General features: G+C 43.3%; 1 protein-coding gene across 3 annotated transcripts in view; it reads right to left on the bottom strand.

The window, feature by feature from the left end:
* The window catches only part of FHOD3 (formin homology 2 domain containing 3), a gene marked incomplete at both ends in the record, with an annotated part of 373,934 nt that extends 359,449 nt beyond the window's left edge, over nucleotides 1-14,485 (bottom strand). For all 3 annotated transcript variants that reach the window (XM_080639441.1, XM_080639442.1, XM_080639443.1), the window contains one exon: nucleotides 14,321-14,485. In XM_080639441.1, coding sequence (XP_080495567.1) covers nucleotides 14,321-14,485 — 165 coding nt within the window. The remainder of the gene's footprint in view (nucleotides 1-14,320) is intronic.
* Nucleotides 14,486-15,630: the final 1,145 nt, after the last annotated feature.

The raw sequence follows: 15,630 nt of genomic DNA, 5'->3' as shown, positions 1-15,630 counted from the left end.
CTCATCAGCTTAGCACTTTGTTTTGTATGGCTTTAGGACACCACGCTAAGGGCACAATACAACACTCAAAGGAAAGCTGCATGAACAGAATGTTAACTCCAAGGTCTGCCAGCAGCAATACTGGTTTTTAAACTTCATGCCAATTTTGCCACAAGGATACATTCAGCTGAAGAGCTTCTCCTGGAATCCCAGGCACCACTCTCTGCCCACCCACCTGCTCCTGCTCCCAGAGAGCCAAGGGTCCACGCTCCAAAACCTCTCGTGTTTCTGGGGAAAAGGAATGGCTATTGTCCAAGAGCTAAGACAAGAAAGACAATATTTACTGCACATTTCCCATCCTGCCACAAACGTACATAAGCATCCAAGGGCAAGGTAAGCTTTGTTTGTATTACAAGGGATTTGTGTGGCTTTTCATTTTGCACTGCTGTGGTAGCTTCACTAGTCTTATCCTTCTGCATATAGAAGGGCTTCAGAGTCTTCACTCAAACAGGAGCTCTTCACTCAACGACCTCAAAAAATTACAGGTCAGCTTTATCTTACCCAGTGCAAGCATCTCTGCAACTAACAGTACATATTTCCCAACTCTAACTAATGGATATGGGCAGAAGCACACAAGGCTCTCAATATCGGATTGCAATACACAGCTTAGAATCATAGAACAGTTAGGGTTGGAAAGGACCTTAAGATCATCTAGTTCCAATCCCCCTGCCATGGGCAGGGACATCTCACACTAAACCGTGTCACTCAAGGCTCTGTCCAACCTGGCCTTGAACACTGCCAGAGATGGAGCATTCACAACTTCCCTGGGCAACCCATTCCAGTGCCTCACCACCCTCACAGTAAAGAATTTCTTCCTTACATCCAATCTAAACTTCCTCTGTTTCAGTTTTAACCCATTACCCCTTGTCCTATCAACTTCAGTCCCTAGTGAAGAGTCCCTCTCCAGCATCCTTGTAGGCCCCCTTCAGATACTGGAAGGCTGCTATGAGGCCTCCACGCAGCCTTCTCTTCTCCAAGCTGAACAGCCCCAACTTTCTCAGCCTCTCTTCATACGGGAGGTGCTCCGCTCCCCTGATCAAATGTAATTTCATTAGTAGCTTATCTTTTTGTTAGCACTACAGGTTACTGCCACACCCTTTCCGTAGATGGCCCTCCAGAAATTGCTTCTGAGAATCAGAAAACCACAATATTACTATTTCCAAGTTTTAAATAAATGCTTTTCTTGGAAAAATACAGCCTTTCTCTAGGCTATTTTTCTTCCACTGTTACCTGCAGTGGAAGAAATGAGTAGGCCCCGGTTACATGAGACAGTTGCCCCATGCATAAAATACACCCATCCCCATGGTTTCATCCATCAAGAGTAACAAAGTGATTATCATCAATGGCCACAATCTGCCTCCTTGAGGAGGCTTGCAGCAACCTGCAAACCACCACCACTGTAAACTGACCTTGCGCCTCCTGCTACAGTGCAGTCTTCAACACTGAAAAAGAGCAAGAGAAAGGGTGGGAAGAAGGAGAGATGCAACAAACATCCTTGGCTACACAGACCTCTGTAGTTGCCTAAACACCTCGACATGATTGTATAAACATTCTGTGGCCAGGGATTTGCACTCCTCTCTCCTTCCTCCACAACAAAAGCAAACTAAACACTGTAGTTAGCTTCAATAATATCTGATTAAGTAAACAGGTTTTTCCTTTTCCATTAAGGCAGCTCATAAAGGCTGACACTAATATGAGCACCACTCAGGTCACTGGCCGGTGGTGACAGCTTTACAGTCAAGCCAAAATAGGTTCCAACATAACAGCAAATATGAGAGTCAAATTCCCTGGTAGGACAGTCACAAGATTGTAACAACTATGCTATTACAGGCGATGGTAAGAACAGTCATGCCAAATCACTTCTGTACTTCTCCAAGCAGCTAATTACAATTTCTAACAATGAATCCTATCAGTATTTAACAGAGATACCCAAAAATAAACAAGGGTTTCAGTTTGCTGGAACAGATCCCCGTGCAAAATATCTATTCACCAAGTTACAACTGACAAAATGCAGTCTACAAGAGATACCAAATTTGGCTAACAACCTGCTCATGATTGTGTCCTTGTCTGTGGTCCAGGAAAACTTTACAGACCTTCCCTCTTTTTTTCCTCCTCACATACAACCACCCCAACTTGATAAGCCTTTGGTTCTCTCAGAAATCTGCCTTAAGGAATAACTCAAACCATAGGAGTTTTTAGTAGCCACACGGAAATGCAGCATGAGATCAGTCACTTTTAAACTGTCAAACAGCCAATTGTTAAAAAGTAACATGCGGGCATGACTCCAATATTGACCTCCTGTGACTCACTCACAGAGCACACTTCAGTCTTACAACTGAAGGCTTATTTAGAAGCCTTCTTGTCCAAGCCTTACTTGGACAAGTAACCAACATGAGAAAACAAAGGTAGGTATAAAAAAAAAAAAAAGAAAAAAAGAACTTGTTTTGAAAACACTGTTTTGATTGCATCTACATATACATGCAGTGGTCCAAGTAATTGTTCGTAGTTTATTTTCCCCTTTCCTGATTTTGACATCTAAGAGATGTTAACATTTTAACAGAGACTGAGCACCCGGCAGCCTGCATCCCATGCTCGTTCCTTCAGAAGAATTTGCTAAGGAAGAAGTAGGGTTTTTTTCATTTGAATATTTCTCCAAACCATATTTCATGAGTTGGTGCTTAATTATGTCAGACGTTTAGATTACTGTTTTTATTTCAGGAAATCTAATTTGGTGGATGAAGAACATGAGCGCATAATTTTAATCAATCTCCTTGAGACTTCTCAAAATAACACTAGCTGATGACTACTAGCAAGATAATAAGCTATTCTCCCTTTGTCAGCTGCATATATCTTTCTGAAATATTTGCTGGAATATCAGTGACAAACCATAACAACATCAAGGAAGTAAATATAGCTGAACTTGCACTTCACTGAAAAATACTTCTAATCTCCTTTTTGTCGCTCAAATCACACCTAGCCATAACGATTTCCAAACGCTGCGGTCTATTACCAGTGGCTTTCCCACAGAAGCAGCATCAATCTAAAGAATGGGTTTAAGGCAAGGTCATTCTTTCAGCAATCTACCAGAACTATCGAAGAACAATATAGTCAGTCACTTATATGAGGTGCATATACTAGCCAACTTCGTCAAGTTCAGAAATACCTTATACAAGCATAAAATCCTAGAAATCACTGGCCAGCATTCTGCATATTGCCTTTGTTAAATATTAATTAAGACATATTACCGACAAACTGCCAAAGCAGAGCGCAACTTATAGCATACAGTATGTCTGAATAAAGCCTGTTTTTAGCCTGCAACTCAATCAGCACTCTTACAATGGCTAGGATTAAAGTCCAAGACAGCCACATTGCTGTATATAGGCCAACGCAATTACATGTTGAAACATGTTGAGAGAACATGACGGTAAACTGGAGTCAACACTGGGAGGAGCAGCACTGGACAGCTGCTCTGTGCTACCCGATGTCTTTACTGGCAGAGTGTACACTCATATCTCGCCTGTCTTGACTGTCCACAAAGGAAAACATTAAAAACTAAATAAAATACAGTTTTACTCCAATTACTACCAATTTGATCTAGTGCTTACGAAAGACAGACAACGTTTCGGCAACCTTGAAAATCAATATCCTTTTACCTTCATTGGCAGCTGTCCAAGATGACTTAGCTTTTTCAATGCTAAAGCAGCCCACTTCAATCCTGCCTTGAAAATACTGCCTGTGAGGAGACAACTCAGTCCTTACTCTATGTGCTCCTGAACTTCTGTGCTGAGGTAACAGTTATAAGACCTGTTTTGAAACAGCACTTGCAAGGATGCTTTTAAATACCTGTAGTTCATAACACACAAAATAAATAAATAAACAAACACATAAAACTTCTTCAAGCCATAAAGTTTCTATACATTCAAGGGTAAACGCTTTACTTAAAAATGTTAAGCTCTAGCTGCCTTTTTAATCTTCAGGAGTCACATTTTCCCCTGCAACCTAGGACTTACAGGGCCTAATGTTTTAATACATTGGCACCATGATGGGATCACTTATTCTCTAGGATACAGCTAAATGAGCTATCAAACAGCAATGACTTTCATAAATTAAAACTGAAGCTGAATCCTAATCAATGATGTAAGGAAGAGCAATGCTGTGTTTCACTACCACGTTCCCAGGACCATTAATATTTTTATATACAGCTTCTGAAATCTCGCCTAAAGAGTATTATCTTCCTCTTCATCTTTGTACATACAAACATTAGGCGATGCCTCCTTCAGTGATCCCTTGACAAGAGATGCAGAAAGACTACAAGGAGCATGTACATGTTCTGAAGACTTTCATGGTCAACACACATATCAATTAAGGCACATCTAATTGGCAAAGAAAAAATATCTGCATCTTGAGATAATTCCCTCCATTATCACAAGCTTCCAGATTTCAAGCTGTGGTCTTTTCTCCAAAGAGACTTGCTTGAATGCAGATCACTTCTCTTCAGCAAGTGAAATAAAAGCACAAGAAAAACTGAACTCTGAAAACCTGAATAGTAAGTTCAGAAACTCAAAGATATGCACGCATACTCTAGGCTTAACATAAGTTCACATTCATAACTGGTGGCTTTTTTCATTCACATTTCAGGACCAAGCAAAAAAAGTCCATCAGGAAGATAGAAAGCCTAAAAGCATAATTCAGTGACATCTGAACTGATAAACAAAGCCGAAGTCTCAGAAACTATACTCCTTTACCTTCTAAAAGATCAGGATTTTTTCTACAACTTCTCCCACAGCATTCAGCCTCATCAGTAAAAGGGCTTGTTTTCCTTCCTAAGCCAGAATTCAGTCTAGAAAGTTTCTTAACTACAGTAACTTCCACATAAGGCAGAAGCCCAGTAAACCCAAACATACAGCAGCTGAAACAAAACTGCAGACAAATTAACACTGCAATTAGGCTTAAAAAAAAAAAAAAAAAAAAGGCAACAGTTGAACTCTGCATCTAAACAAGGCCATGTTTATCATCTAGAAGGAAGTAGGATAACGCTAAACACATTACTTTCAATAATTCAAGCTCACTTCTCAAAAATATAGAAAGGGGACATAAACAAGCAAACATAACAAGTACTGCAATATAAAATGAAGGGTCCATAAGACACGAAGGGAATGCTTGAGTCACTGGCAAACAAAAAAGTGGATACTAAATTCAGAAGAGTTGCATTTATTTCTGCCCTGTACAGCCACAAGACAAAAGCATCTCATCTATTATAATCCAACCAGAACAAAAAAAAATTCACAGTAAAATGAGAGTCCTTCAGCTGTGACTGCAATGATCATTGCAATGCATTAATCATTTAGAATACTAACACAGGTTAAATCAGTCATTTCTGTCTGAAATAAAATGCCATGTCCTACTTATACCCAGCTTTTCCACTTGTGAATAAAGCGTGCCAACCTTACTTGTGGCCGCTGGAGAGTTACAGGCCTCCCGCAATTATAATTGAAGCTTGAATCAACTAGTAGTACAATACAGAGTACTTGAAAGAAAGATGAAAACAAGCAAGAAACACATGTAGAGACTGAAATGCACAAATAGTGTAATTTGCCCTAGTAGTACCTTTTCTTCCTCAAGCACACAGTTTTTCAAATCACATTACAGTTTCCTATAACGATACCTAAAGGAAGGATGTTGATGAAGTGTCCCTCATGAGGGAAAATATCTGAAATACAGAAGGCGATAATCTTAGGACCCTGCCATAACCAGACACGCAAGTCAGCAGCTCACCTCCCTTCCTTGGCACCCACCGCTCACCACTACCAGACTTCTCAGTACTTGTACCCTTTTGAAAGTGACCAGAAAAAGATCCAAACACGAAAACACAAAGAAAATCCCACAAATTAACATACATTTGATAGGCAACAGTCAGCCACAGAGGTCCTCACTACCTGTAAGACAGGGCAACACAAACAAACCTTACAATTTCAGGAAACCTCCTTTCCAAAGGTCACAGGAAATAGCACCATTTTATTTCTCCCCCTTGTTGGTCTCCAGCTGCTCATCACCTTTAACTGTCAGGCTTTGCAGATTGCTGCACTTATCAGGTGAAAACTGGTATCCTTAATTCCCTGCCTGGCAAACCTGGGTGGGTTTCCCCCACCAGAGACATGAAGATCTCCCACAAAGAAAACTCAAGATTTCTGCAAGCCAACTCCCTCACAATGCTAAAGATGAAGAGGGGGGAAAAAAAAAAAAAATCCCTCCTTCATGGAGCCAAAGGTCACGCTCCAGGGACAGCTGCTGCAGTATGGTTATAAACAGAGAATAAATATGTGGTTCTTTCAATTTCTCCACTTCCCAAAAAATGCCAAGTGTTTCCGAGTACTAGAAGTCTATTTATGTCTACCCCACAACTAGAATGGGGTCGTCACTAGTGCTTTGGAGAAAATTCAGAACTTCTGTTCCACTCTGACAAGAAACAGGCGCAAGTCCCCATTTGGCATTTCACTAACACAGAATGATATTACTGTTGAACTGCTGATTGCATGCCCTGCAATTATACGCTTTCCTTGCCAACCTTGCTGTGAAATGTCCTTGTAGTAATGAAGTAAGGAAACAGGATGTGATTTTTCAGCTAGCCTTACCTTGCGTATGAGGCTTGGATGAACAGCCTAGCTACCACAGGTATCCCCTTTCCCAACCTCAAATCACGTCAGGCAGGTCACAACAAACATGCTGAGCAGCCCCACCAGAGTGGGGCCAGGAACTTAAGCTTCTCCTTGCTAGTTGATACACAACCTAATACAAAACAGCGGCACATCAAGAAAGTATTGAGTACTCATAACCTGTTACCATTAAAAACCTGTGTTAGAACACTGCCATATACTTAAACTAGAAAAATCAAAAAGCACCATTAACTTGACCTAATACATTGCAGTACTGCTTCTCGTTGCTGGTAACACAGCCATCAGAAACAGCTGGATACAAAACCCCCAGGCAGCTCACTAGCAGCTGAGGCAATCACTTTACCACTGAAACTGTTAAATATGGCTGCAATAGTGTGTTTAAAATTATAAACAAAATATTTATTTTCTCAATTTAACAAAGGTTGATGGGTGCATCATTAGATGTAGGCATATTGCTTCAAATAACAGCACTGTAATGTCTCGTATTTTTATTTTTTAACCATTATCAATGTTACCTATCTTTATAACTGGCATAGTCTGTAGTTTCTAAAAGCAGAAGAAAGCATAGAAACTAAGATGCAGGTATAACTTTCTTTGCTAAATAGGGAAATACAAGCTATTTGCAAGCACATTTTACACCAATATAATCATCCATACTATGTACAAGAGGAAAACTGTATTGCTTTATCTGTATCAATAAATATAAACAAGCAATACAACTGGTTTGCCTACACAAAGCACAAGATACAGCTTAGTATTTTTGTGACTGATGACCATAATGTTTCAAACTTCACACATGCCTGCACTACAGCATATAATCACACACCTGACTTGACTTTGTACCACAACTTGTTTATTTACGGAGCTTTTTCTCATCTTCCTAATATCAAGAGTTTAAGTGTCAGTAGACGCAAGGCAACACTGCCCAAGTCTCCTGTTCCTGTTTAAGGCAAGTGTATACACTTTGCTTTAAAAACTACTCTAGAACTATGACTAATAGGAAATGAAGCTGCTTTTGTAGAAAAAACAACCAACTGCTCTAGAGTTATGACTATAAGGAGATGAAGCTGATTATCCAGTTACCCTACTCTTTGCTATTCAGACTCTTGAGCACTACCACATGAAATGATGACCAATATGATCAAAAAATTAATAATATAGTGTTGCCCTTTTTTATCAAATAGTGACTTGGCATCCAGAATCAAAATTAGCAATTTTCCAGGACTCTGTAATTCAAACAAATATCCTACTTACAAAATGGATAGAGGATCAACTTAGAAGTATGACTACAGAAGTCAAGGAGTCCTAGTGAAAGTAAAAGGTCTACCTTTTTCTTTTTTTCTTTAAGCATTCTTAAAATACTGGCAATGACAGAATTACTCTTTTTTAAGTGTTTGGAATTGGAAACTGAATGCTTTTTCTTTTTTTTTAATATATGTATATGTGTTAAGCTGTTGACGTGTGGAAAGTGAACATACAAGCCTCGCTCACCTTCACTTCAATAGTTTCATGTGCCAGATGGTTGCAGGTGTTTCTAGGTAGCTGGGTCTACTACAAAGCTCACTGCTACTTTTGTCCCAACTTGTTCCTCTGCTAAAAATATGTAACAACATTCCTTGCTGTCTTATTAGTAACTGTAATACAACATAAAGTTAATATTAATGTAATGCAATCCAGGTGGTGTGGAAAGTGATGATAGAGGTATAGTAGCTGGCACCCGTTCCTCTGAGCTGGTAATAAAGTAGTATCTTAGCACAGGGGTACAGCCTACTGAAACACTGCTTACCAAAGAAGGCGTATAGCCCCAGCCCAGACCACTCAGGGTCACTGAAAAATACATGACACTTTCAGACTACAGGTACCGACCTGTCCTGGCAGAATTATGGCCTATGAAGGGGACTGAAAAGCAAAGTAGCACCACAGGTGATGATATGATGGATGAGCGACTTACAGTCCTACTGCCTTGCATACAGTTGCACAAGGGATGTAGTACTCATCCTCAAAACTCACTGAGTGAGATCAAACAGAAAGAAAAGGGACTCTCACTTAAACCTTAATGACTGGTAAGGTAAGATGGCTGGGCAAGCAGTGGAAACAGAAAACTCTTCTTGAAAGCTTTTAGAACTTCTGTTCTCATTTTGGACAGCACAGGAACAAAAGGAGATTGCAACATGACAGTTTCCCCGTCTTTTTCTGACCATTTCTCCACCAACATACAGACTGAAACAGTCTTCATCTCTTGCTAACTGAAACTATTAGCAACCTTCATACAACAATTTTGAAAGGATTTGGAAGAAAGGAGGTTATCTACAACTGGTTTTGAAAGAAAACATCCAAATTTTTAACAGTAAGCACAAGACTTGGGGTATAATAACAGGAAGGTCTAACTTCTTCCTATTCATCTCCTTCGTCTGATTCCAAACCTCCAGTAAACACATGCTGATGCAATGTTTCAGAGGCTCTATCAGACCAATCTGTGATTTCAATTCAGCAGCACTTGGAGAATTACCAGCACACTCACTCCCACCATTCTTTACACAGAGCTCTATGAAGACTCTTGAGCTATGAGCAGCCAAATTGAGAGACCTGTGAGTGACAAGTGTCAAATTTAGGAATTAGTTCTCTGGGATAGGTCTGCCCCCCTGCTTTTACAACACGGCTTTTAAGCCTACATCAAGCAACTGAACTGAACTATAACTTGCCCAAACTATAACTTGCCAAATTATAACTTGTCAGAAGAACCTTGTGAGAACTTCAAAGACCTCTAACATTAAACTGCCAGAGATAAAGCCCAGCATTTGACAGTTACTTTGTATCTGGTGTACAGGTATCTCTGCTCCTTTGAAGGCCCACACCACAGAAGACAATAAGCTGCTGGAGATCGGAACACGTTTCACAGCTGTGCTTTCTGGAAGGTGTTCATACTCCCCCAGGAGAGTATGTTTCACACAAGACTCCTATGTAGTTTGTGCTTTCCAGTCAGAAGACAGAGCTGGGTCCTACCCCCCTGCCCTTCCCTAGAAAGTTCAAGCGCATAAGGCACTGCAGCACCAATCTCTCGAAGCATGGGCTTTTGTCAGCTCCAGAAATACCAGATCCAGAACACTTCAGAAACCTGCTGGAAATAACCATTGTGTTAAACCTCCTCTTGTCTTGATGGATGAAAAATGGCCGATGTCTACCTGCATCAGGGAGAATATGAAAACCCTAGGCATCTTAACAGCCCTCAACTGAAACATTCCCCAGTCCTCAGCAGCAACACTTTCAGAAGATATCAGCCAATTTCCTCTGTCTGTGGCTTCATTTTCCCTGTGACAATGAAGATATTCCAGTTTCCATTTTCTGTTCTTCAGCTCCCATGAAAAGCATAATGACCAAAAAAATGCTCTCTTCAGAAAATGGCCGCTCTATTTATCGCTACCTCCAGAAGGATCAGGAACTAAACCATCTTCTCTTCTGCTTCTGTGTAGCTTCTGTGCACCAAGGCATTTAATAATGCCACTGTGCTTCATGGAAACCCAGGGAAAAGGAGCCAGTTGGTACATTTGCTGCTCTCAGAAAACCTGAGGTTGAAGCCAGTATATAGCCTAGCGCTGAGTTTAATGCCAGAGCTGAGCTCCATGTGAGGATACAGCCCCATGGCACAGCCTCTGGTATCAGTTTACATCACACCATGCCCAGAGAGAGCCTTGGCTTTAATCTAGGGCTAAATCACAGCAGCTGAACACAGAAATCTGGATGGTTTCTTTATGAATGAAACTCCCAAATCCCTCTAGTTCTCACTGCATTTATTTGCTTGTATCACTGTTTCTTGAATGACACTGTTCCTAATTACAAATTCTTGGAGGAGATTTAAGCACGGAAGTTGTCTTCAGTTTTCTCAGAGGGAACAGGAGGTCAAAACACCTATTCTTATTGCACTGTATCTCCCCTTTCCATCATGGATGAGGCCTTGGGTGACATGGTTTAGTGTGGGGTGTCCCTGCCCATGGCAGGGGGGTTGGAACTAGATGATCTTAAGGTCCTTTCCAACCCTAACTATTCTATGATTCTATGACCACCAGTACACCGCATACACTGTGAGACTTTTTTGTTGGTTTCCATTATTACACAAAGTATTTCAATTACATTTTCTCAATAAATTAGACAGTGTGATTTTCCATATTATTGTAAATATGTATTTCTTACAGAACTGCCCCAACACTGAACAGTTCTGTGGGATGTGAAAACATAATATGGCAACATACTCTGCACGCTGTAATTATATGAATAAGTTATAATGAAGATGATCTCTAAAGAAAGCATATCACTTGACATCGACCATATACATATATATATATTTTTTTATATATATATCTCCACTCTCCTGAATGACCCTGTGTCAGCAAGTCAGAAGTATCAAGTAACTCAAAGCAATTCAAAACCAACAAACCCAACATACCAAATTAGATTCAAAGCACACTACTGGCAGTGGGCCTGAGCCACAAATTTAGATCCAGTTCTGAATTTTCCCAAGGTTCACAGAAATAGCCAAAAGGGACATCTGAATTCAGAGTCCAGACTAGATCCAGTTTTTGTTCATACAACAAACAGTAAGAGAGCCCTAAAATCCTCAAAAACAAATCAGTAAAGACTAAATCCAAAATGGTGAGTTGGGCAGTCAAATCAACATAAGCAACTAACAAAAGTTCTACAATGTGGATGAGTTACACAGCAAGAATTTGTAGATGTGTCTAAAAATCCCACAACAGAATTTATGGTACTTCATTGCATCAACAACTAAGATAGCATCGCACCACCTAGCACCAAGGCACCTGAACCCATGGGGGATACCCAAGGTAAACATTTTCCCACAGTAGTGCCATGGAGAAATGAGGCTCAGTTCAGTCTGTGTGCATGCCGCACACACAAAGCAGAATTGAGTGCAACCCAGGATACAGCAAGCTGCTCCATCCAGATACAGATGTAACAAAAGATGTGTGCACAGATAGAAGTGGGGGGGGGAAAGATGAGGGGGAGGAGGTTGCAATTAGTCAACTAATTCCAAAGGAGAAAAGGACTGAAGTCACCTTTCTTGTAAGTTTTCCCTGTCAACTGGTTTAGGTGCTCCACCTCATTCAGATGCTTGCTGCATTCAGGGCAGTAAAACCCATCCTGGCCAGTGTTCATGGAACTTGATCACCTAACTTCACTGTGTTCCTCCACAAGGATCTAAAACCACTGCCTCTCAGAAGACACTTCATAGATCTAGACTTGCATCCAGATTTAAGTATACTTGTATGTTTAAAAAGAGTAAGTAGTAAACCCAACATATGAAATCAAGAGTTGTACTTCAAGAGAACTGGGCTAAACAAATGATGCCCTTTGCAGTCAAGCTATAGCATTTGTTGGTTACAAAATAAGCTATCAACAACATACTGCAACTGCTTTGACAGCTGCATTCCTCTGAGATCACAAAGTTTGTCCTGATCTTTGGGAGAAATGGAGCAAAATCTTCTATAGATCAGGTGAGTACAGTCTTGAGGAAAAGCTACAGAAAGAATATCCCCACCTCCAAAAGAGAAAATGGAAAAAGCCTGTGCTTAAAAAGCAACACAATTAATTAGCTCTACAAAATCACATACACAAAGATGTAATGCCAAACACAGAAAGTAACTGCAAGTGCACACAAAGAACTAAGCTTTCAATGTAACTACTAAAGGTAAACAAGTCTAATCAAGCTTTTTTTTTTTTTTCCTCCTTTTTAGAAGCTAAGAGAAGGCCAAGATGCCAATCAAGGCACTCTGGAAGAGGCCCTGGTTCTGCAAACACAAAGGTAACTGTAACCATATAAGCAGATTCCAATGAGCCTGCCCACATCATTACAACTGCAGAAACAAAATGCTTGCAAGAATCATAACCTCAGATTAAGTCAGTGGGCCAGGACTTGCCTTTAGCAGAGTAGCTATCTTTCAATAGCCAGGTTTACAGCACCTCTAGATACTCAGGCCATCTTTCAACCGAAGTCTGCAAGTCCAGTTTCCAAACAATCAAACTTGATAAATACGCTGCACACTGAAACACAGGGCAGGAGTTAAATGTATAGAAGTGGCCATGGATTGTAGGTGGCTCCTAAGACACTAAATGGGGAAAGGAAGGGGATAAAGGTAGTGGGGGGTGGTTCAGTATTTAAAGCAAAGTAAACACAAAACACAGTGGAATACCCTTGAAAATTAGGCTGAATTAACTGTAAATCCAGATTTTAAACTATCTTTTTATTTACTTCATTAGGTGTCAGAATCCTTCCTGCCTTTCTTTTAATTAGCTCTGACTCCAAAAAAAAAAGCCTCCCTTGAAAACAATGGGACCAGTCTCTGAATTGGGGACAACTGAGCACATGAAAACAGAATTGACCCAGCACACCAAGAGCTTCCAAAGGTTTTGTGCGCCAGGCAGAGCTCTGTTCACTGGATGCTGTATCCTTGGCAACTATTATGCAAGAAACCCTTCTACAAATGCAAAACTTCTGTCTGCTCCAAGAGCTTTTCTCTGAAATACTTTTATGGGGGTTTGGATATCCTTAAATCTAAGGGCACACACAGCTCTTTGTCATCTTCCCACAAGCTCCCAAGAGCAAAATAGAATACAACAAATGATGTTAAGAGAGTATTTTCTTCCCACTTCATCAGACAGCAAATAAAAGTTTTACAACTTTAACTTTGTTTTCTTCTGGGAAGAAAAAAAGAAGTGGGCATTTTCCCTTTTTTCTTTGGTGCGCTCTGCAGAACTAATGTGCAGATGCAAGATAATAATGAAAGGACATTATTATTATGTCAATCAATGGCACTGCTTTGAAAACTGAAAATTCAAGGATCATGCCCGGGTGCCTGACTTCAAGGGCAGAACTGCAGATGCCAGCACATGTATTAGAAGAAGTATGCAAGAGATAGGCAAGATTCGTCAAGGGCCATGGCAGTAACATCCTACAGCTCTTCGCAGGAGGCACTAGTAGCACCAATTGTTTCAAGGGCAGCAGACACGCTGCTGTTTTTACCAAAGCCCTGGCTGCAGCTGCCGAGCTCATTAAACCTTACCACGGCAGAGCTCGGATCCTGCCTGCGCGCCCGTGCTCCTCACAGCTCGGCTGTCCTCAAACAACACGTTATTCCTGAGTATCCCCAGATACTCAGACACCGCTACCAAGGGACAGGCATGTAGCATTTAATACCCAAAGAGGGCTTTGGTTTGGTGGGCCTTTTTTGATTCTGAGGAAAACCGTACAGCAGCTACAGCTAACCAGAAGTGGTAGCTGCCCCTGAAGGCGTTTGGGAACGCAGGAGAGCAGCGGTGGGAGCCCCCTTTGGCGTCCCCCCGGACTTAGGAGAACACTTATACTGCCGGAGCGAGGGACAGCGCCGGTGGAGCAAAGACAGTGGGACAAGGGGACCGGCAGGGCAGCCCCTCCACCAGGCGCCCTGCCCGCGCAGCCCCGCCGGGCTGCGGAGCCCCGGCTGCTTCCGCGCAAGGTCCGAGGCCCGTCCCCGCCGCTGTGGGGGTCCCGCGGGTAAGCCGCTGCCCTTCGCCCGGTGCCCCCCCACATATCCTCCTTCTCTCCCCTCCCGCGGTACCTTCTGCGGGGCGCGGAGGAGGCGGTGCACCCCGGCCAGCTGTGTGGCGAGCGGGATGTCCTCCCGGAACGTGTACAGCGGAGGCCGGGTGGGCTCGGGGAAGTTGGTGCTGTTGAAGGGGTCTGTGTCATCCAGCAGCTGCACCCGGCACACCAGCGTGGCCATGGCGCATCCATCCACCGCCGCGGCTGGGGCGCGGGCGGAGGGACCGGCACCTCCAAGTCACCGACACCGAGGTGCTGCCCGCCGCCGGCTGCAAGCGGCACTCGTTCCCTCCCAGCCGCAGCCGCAGCAGCCTGGCTGGCTCGCCGGTCGGCAGCCTCTCGGCTCCCGAGCAAGTGCCAGCCGCCTCACAGCCGCCGAGCCTCGGAGAGGCGGCCCATAGCCCCTTTCCCGCCGGTATCCACGAGTGTGGGCACGCTTCAGGCCGAAGAAGAAGGAGGCGGCTCCGGAGCCGCCGGGCGCGGGCAGACCAGCAACAGCTCCTCCATTCCCAGCCGCTGCGCGCCGAGCGGGCAGCGGGACTGCCGCGGCAGGCACACGCACACCGGCAGCACAGGGCGGAGACCGGCAGCGCCCCCCCGCGGCCACCGGCTGCGGCGCCGCCCTCAAGGGCGCCCAGCCGGCTCCCTTCTCCCGCCGGCCTGAGGAGACCTCCCCGCGCAGGGCGCGGAGGAGGGTTCGCGCGGGATCGTCGGCAGGCCACACCGCTAACCTCTCCAACAGCGGCAGGGGAGAGGGAGGGAAGGAGTATTCCAGCGCAGCGCCTCTCCCTTTGCCTCTGAGGGCTGAGATGTTCGCTTTAGGGCGGAATAAAGGCTGCTGGTGGGGGGGAGAGAGGCTGCGGGGATCAGCCCCTTACAGCGCAGAGGGGGTGCGCAGGATCACTCCCCTCCTTTAGAAATATGCTTGTACCTTGCTGTCACAGACATCCCAAGTGTCCTAAATCTTTAGTGTGATATTTACACAGTTTCAAAAGGAAGCTTAAAAAAATAATAATGATTAGAAGCTGACCTGAAACCTGGGCATTCCACCAGGATTATTGGGTGGGTTTCTCTGTATCTGTACAAAACCCTCTTTGCCATTATGGTTGTATGAACTCAGAGTCCTTTTGGCTTCCCAGAACTTCGCGCCTAGACGGTGTCTCTGCTCTGGGCAGGACCCGCCAGGAGCTGCCGGGTCTCAAACCCTGCTGTCCTTTTGCCTTAGGCATGCTCTCTCCTCACAGGGGAAGATGGGGATGAAGGCACAGGGGCAGGCACAAACCTCAGCATTGCACTGTCCGAGTTGAATATGCACTGTGCTGCCAG

This window comes from Psittacula echo (genome assembly GCF_963264785.1).
Source record: "Psittacula echo genome assembly, chromosome: 2".
Taxonomy (NCBI): domain Eukaryota; kingdom Metazoa; phylum Chordata; class Aves; order Psittaciformes; family Psittacidae; genus Psittacula; species Psittacula echo.
Note: the sequence above shows the minus strand (reverse complement) of the source record. Positions and strands in the feature narration are given on the sequence as shown.